Source organism: Theobroma umbraticum, unplaced genomic scaffold (genome assembly GCF_002168275.2).
Source record: "Theobroma umbraticum cultivar Fairchild unplaced genomic scaffold, ASM216827v3 scaffold_34.0, whole genome shotgun sequence".
Classification (NCBI taxonomy): Eukaryota; Viridiplantae; Streptophyta; class Magnoliopsida; order Malvales; family Malvaceae; genus Theobroma; species Theobroma umbraticum.
This window is the reverse complement of record NW_018397275.1, coordinates 1,425,864-1,432,137: the sequence shown is the minus strand read 5'-3', so window position 1 is coordinate 1,432,137 and position 6,274 is coordinate 1,425,864. Positions and strand designations below refer to the sequence as shown.

Sequence of the window (6,274 nt, the reverse complement as noted above, 5' to 3'; positions counted from 1 at the left end):
TGCCAAAACTTATTGTTAAATTTCTCCACTCAAATGTACGTGTCCTAATAAGTAATATAGAGGAAAATAGACTGTCGAATCCTATGGGGAATTGCACCAATTTAAGATAATTACTAAAATTGTGGAAAACTAATTTTATCCAAGTAATCAAAACTAAAAGATTAATTAAAAGCAAAATTAAACTAACAAACAAAAACTAATAGTTGTAAGACAAAATTTACTAAAACAACATCTAACTAAAAGCCTAGGATTATCATATCCCTCAACACTTCATTTAAACCCTATTTTCTCTCTCTAAACTTCCTTCAATGGATTGAGTTGCTTACCTAGAATCCTAAGTTATTTATAAGTCTCTGTCAAGTTGCTTATAGAAATATCTCTCAATTAATTTACTATATGTCTATGTAAATTTAATTGAAGATAGATTCATTAAGTTTGTGCTCTAATCTTAGCTACATATGACACATAGGTATATGTCTATCCTATATGCAAATCAAATCACCTAATCAACTAAGTGACTACGAACACATGCTATTCCATTCATGGTCTAATCTAAACTCCCTTTATCAAGTTATGTTTAGATATCCAAATCAATCTAATTGATGATCAAGCAATTAGAAGCATTAAACACAGAATTGGAATAAAAAACTCATATTCCATAGAAAATAAGTGAAAGAGAGATTAAAAAATCCAAATTACATATTGAGTTCAATCATAATCTTAGTAAAAATAAGTTAGTTCATATTATTTACAAAAAACATTAACCAAAGAAAATTAACCATTAATCCAAGTCAAAAGAAGTAAGAGAACAACAAAAGTAGAGAGAAAAACTATGAATTGAAGCTTTTGAATATCAAATCTTCTTTAAATTCTCTTGCTTTCTTGTTTTGTTTTTGGCTTCATTTTCTTCGAAATAGTTGCTCTTTATCTCTTTTTGAAAACCTTTGAAAGAGGTCTTTTTGATACTTTTCAAAAAACCCTAGAATTAAAATCATGTAAGTGCAAAATTTTAGAAACACGACAGGCACCGCGGCCTTTTTCCTTGGGCGTCGCGGTGCCCTACTCTTGGGAAAGAGTATGGAGCATCAATCTTCACCAGCGCCGATGAGAGTACAGAGCATCAATCTTGACTAGTGTCGTAGCCTTGCTTTAACAATGCCATAGAACCCCCTTCTCTAGTCTATGTATGGGATCTTGGCATTCAAGGGCACTGCAGTCTCTTCTCCTCATGGCCATGGCCTTCATTTCCATATGTTGCCTTATGTACAAATTGCAGCAGTCTAGCCTCTTCCAATGTGATTTTCACCTCAATCTAATCTGAATTGGGCAAAGTCATAAAACTAAAAGTTGTATCCTGGTCTCTTAACTTTCCAATGGCTTAAAAATCACATTAATTGGACGTCTCTAGCAAAAGTGATGCTTGAAATATTGTATCATTTACAAATGAAACTATCACCATACTTGTATGGATTATCACCAAATAAGGCTTTTTCATAAGATTTCTTACAAAAGCAATAAAAGAGATCAACAATAATTGAACTTAAAGTAATTTAAAGGAATTTAATATAAAATTACACTAAAATGCTCAATATGCATTGACTTTAATTAAGAAAAACAAATAAAATACTCAATTCTAAATCTAAAATCTCAAAAACTTAACTATTTATATTTTTAAAATATAACAAAATAACTCTATATAATAGAGTTATCTCTAAATTATATGTTGACAGCACTCTCCACCAGCGAGCTTTTGTTCTAGTTTTGTTAATTCTTTAATGTTCATCGTCTTGCTCCCTGTCACATGGACACATCCACGCGTCCTTCTTGATGCTGCTGACAGAGGCAACGGCCTCCAGCATGCGTTTTGATTTGGGTTCTGCCTCTTGTTACTGTGGACTCTGTTTTAGGTGCTCTCAAACGGCCAGCCATTTCTCTTGTATTTTCTTTCTCTCTAATGGCTGATGCCCCTGTAATTGACAAGTACCATCAAAGAAATTTCTTGATTGGCTGAGGAAAAAAGTAGTTCTAACACTCTAAGCATAAGACTTCACATTACAAAACTAGATAAGATTTAAATTAGGTTTGAATGTTCTTCAGTAAAAATGATCAAACAAAATTTGGTTTGTAAATAAAATATTGTCTATACATAAAATTTAATTATAATTATTTATTAAAAGGTGACAACTTTATCATTGTTTTTAATGAAATGCCTAATTAAAAAAGTAATAAAGTCAATTTTAAAAAAATAAAGTAACGGAGTCTATTCAAATTTTTTGTAAACTTGATTCATCTAAAAGAACCTTTGTTTTTCAAAAAATAAATATATAAATAAATAAAATCTAATAGAATCTTTCAATTTATTGGTTTTGAATTTTTGAATTTTGGTTTTTCTTTAGTCTTTTTGCAATTGGAAACCACACGAACTGAGTATTGAATATTACCTAAATCTTACCTTTCCTTCACGTAAACATCTTCACAATCAAAAGTAGTTTTATAATTAACAGTTTTATTAGTCTTTAATTGACACAGAGAATGTATAAATATGCGCCTATAAGAAACAAGAACACACAGAAATCTTAATCTTGCCCGATACTACTACGAAGGAGGCATTATGGGTTCTGAATCATCGCCCAATGTCCCTTTTCTAGATTTTTCCGATGCAGATTTGAAGCCAGGCACGGACACTTGGTTACTAGCGTGCAAAAAGGTTAGACAATCACTTGAAGAGTATGGTTGTTTCATAGTTGAATATAATAAATTCCCACTAGAACTTCACAACCAAGTCTTTGCTGTACTGCAAGAACTGTTTGATCTCCCAACAGAAACAAAAACGAAAAACAGATACGAAAAGCCCTTGAATGGCTACGTCGGACAAATTCCCAAGCTTCCTCTACATGAAAGCATGGGCATCGACAACGCTAACACCCTAGAGGGAACTCGATTCTTCACAAATCTAATGTGGCCTCAAGGAAATGATCGTTTCTGGTATTTGATCAAATCATCAAATTTTCTTTGAGCTGACTACAATTTTCTATATTTTTTTTTCCTAAAATTTTGCTCCTTCTTTGCTATGTTCTTCATTGTTAAATCAGTCAATATATTTACAAGTATGCAAAGGTAGCAGCGGAGTTGGATCAAATGGTGACCAGAATGATATTTGAGAGCTATGGCCTGGAGAAATACTATGATGCTTATATTGATACAACCACCTACCTACTCCGACTCCTGAAGAACCGAGCGCCCCGAGAGAGTGAGCCTAACCTAGGCTTTATTACTCATACTGACAAGAGTTTCACGACCATACTTCATCAAAACCAAGTCAACGCTTTAGAGGTCGAAACGAGGGATGGTACGCGGATTGATGTAGACTTCTCATCTCCTTCATCCTTTGTGGTCATTGCCGGTGATGCACTAATGGTGAGCGGTATAGAAAAAATTGTGCTTCATCTTCATTAACATTATACTTCAGTGATTAGTTTTTTTTTTTTTAATTTGAACTTAGGGGTATAAATTTCCATTCCTCTTGACTAATTAAAATTCCAGCACAAGAACCTAACAGCTTTTAACTTTTTAATGATATAATCTACAACTTAGCAACTAGAGCACGGTGATCTGCTGAAGCAACAACCGCAGGAATAAATGAGTGCCAAAAGATATGAAAGGAGTAATTAGTGAATATCTTTTTCACCATAGGTTTTAATGGTCATTAGAGGACAATGGAGAGTGTCTACTGAAGAAAATTAAAAGATGGTGATGGGTTAATTATTACCCATATTTAGATTTATGGAATGAATTTTTCAAAACGGGGTTTGTTGAATTAACAGCAGTAAGATATATTTGTAATCTTGTCTTGTTTTTGGGTTTAATTAGGCATGGAGCAATGATCGGGTACTTTCTCCTAGCCACCAAGTGGTGATGAGAGGGAATATGGACAGGTACTCTCTCGGGCTATTTGCTTTCAACAATGGAACAATTCAGGTGCCAGAAGAGCTTGTTGACGAGGAACATCCATTAAAATATAAGGCCTTTGAGCATTTAGGGCTTTTGCGCTTCTACCGCACAGACGAGGGTTACAAATCTACGTGTCCTATCAAAGCCTACTGCGGTGTGTGAATCATTAGTTAATGTATTAAAATTGTAATAAAAAGTCCTACGTCAATTAATTAAGATATCAGCGTATTTTAAGAATTAAACGTGATTAGAAATTTGGTTATATAGTCTATGTGCTGTACTCTTTCCTCTTAAACTTTAACGCAATGTATAATAAAACGTTGTTATGAATTGCTTTATATATTAAGGAAACTAGTGTCTAGTGATCTGCTTCTACCATAGCTTCGACGATATGAATGCTGCGATGACTTTTTATATCAATTTATATATTGCAATTTTTTGAGTATAAAAAATAAAGTTTGAGTTCAATTTGTTTTGTTTGGTTTGTTTGTTCTTTTTTTTTTTTTTTGCAAAATAGAGAAAAAATTAGACTAGAACATTTTTATGGCGGATGGCATGTATACCTCCTAAAGACCCTACAAATTCTGAATTTCTTTAAATCTTTAATTGGTTAAGGTACACACATATATATAAGTTCACATACATATACACGCACAGATATGTGTGTGTGTGAGAGAGAGATAGAGAGATGTCAAAGGAAATTATACATGAATGAAATTTAGAAATTGTGTTTATGGGTTGTAATTAATTGTATGTTCTAATCAGCCAATAATAATACTTGGGAGTAATAAAAAAAGATTTAGTTAAGTGCGTTAAGTCATGTCAATTCAGATAAAAAAAATTTTAAGTTGGTGAACCAAATTAACTAACTTAATATTTATTATTTTTTAAGGCAAGTCTTGCATGAATCTCACGCAAATTCTGCATACTCACATATAAATTAAGGGCTCAAATCCAATGGGTGAGAAATTATTATTATTTTTTGTCTATATAGACAGGAGAGGGAATCTTGCTTCACCTTTATATAGTGAATCATTAATTCTACCCGTTATAAAATTTAAGGTTTCCTACATAACCCTACATTTTTAAACCCACATATACCATTGGAGTCTAGCTTACTTTATTAGATTGTGTCATGGACTATAGTATTATTTCTTTATCAAAATCAACTTAACTTAGCCTAATTTTGATAAAATACAAAAAATAAATAATATAAGTCCAAACTTTGATTTTACAAGAAAATCTAACAATTTCCCATTTGGACTACAATATTTAAATTTAAATTTGGAAAAGTAAAATTTTGAAATTGACACCCTAGCTAGGACAGCTAAAAACTTTACAGGTCCAATTTTAAAAGTAAATTGGTCTTGAGAATACTCTCGACAATGTTTTGTCCAACAAAATTTTGTGATATCGAAAAATAGCGGTACCTACATCTAAAAAAATATAGCACTAACTATAATCACATATATCACTTAATCCTATCAAGATGAACTCAATGTTGTAGTGTAGCAATAAACAACAACACTCTTGATGATCTATTTCATATGTTGTTTTCATTTGTTAATCACTATAATCTCTACTTTCTGCAACCCAAACTTACAAGAGAAACACTTTATGGTTTATTCAATAAACCTGTATGTCTACTTACCTATCTTGAGATATACTTTATGTGTCAAATACATACCCTGAAGGTTATCAATTTATTTCCCAACCTATGCTTAAGACTTACAAATGTCTTAAAACATCGCATACTAAAAATGTATACATACCTAAATACATTATGACTGAATATTATTGAGTAATCATTATTCATAATAAATTCAAATGCATCGTCAAGGATGTGTTCCAAACAAATTATGCACAAAACATAAAACAATGTAAAATCCTCCCACAAATCAAGTACATCAAAAGAATCCATAATTCCCATGTTAAAATATGTTTCTTGAAATTGACCAAGCGAAGTCCCCTGGTCAAATGATCAACTAACACATCTAGAGTTCTAATATACTTTACTAAATGTCACCTTCTTTTTAACAAGTTTTTTAACCGTCAAATATTTTATCAGTTCTCTAGTGCCAAATTCGCAAACGTGGGTCTTAGTGCTTGTGCACCCTTTGGATCAAACTCCAGCTAGATCGATAACTCATCACTGTATTTCTGCAATATAGCCAAAGCTTATGGTTCCTACAAATAAAAATGTAATTAAAAATTATTAAGTTATTTAATTGGTACGTGACATATATATTAACTTTATATATATAAACACACATATTACTTATATAGATATTCTTGGACTTGTTGTCCACAAATTCTCTAGTAC

The 6,274-nt window shown here is 31.9% G+C and overlaps 1 protein-coding gene across 1 annotated transcript; it reads left to right on the top strand.

Annotated features, from left to right (window-relative positions):
• The first annotated feature begins 2,611 nt into the window (after window positions 1-2,611).
• On the top strand, window positions 2,612-4,113 carry LOC110427506 (putative 2-oxoglutarate-dependent dioxygenase AOP1). Its single transcript, XM_021443054.1, has 3 exons — window positions 2,612-2,985; window positions 3,093-3,417; window positions 3,871-4,113. The coding sequence occupies exons 1-3, from the start codon at window positions 2,612-2,614 to the stop codon at window positions 4,111-4,113; spliced, it is 942 nt and encodes a 313-aa protein (XP_021298729.1).
• The last annotated feature ends 2,161 nt before the right edge of the window (window positions 4,114-6,274 follow it).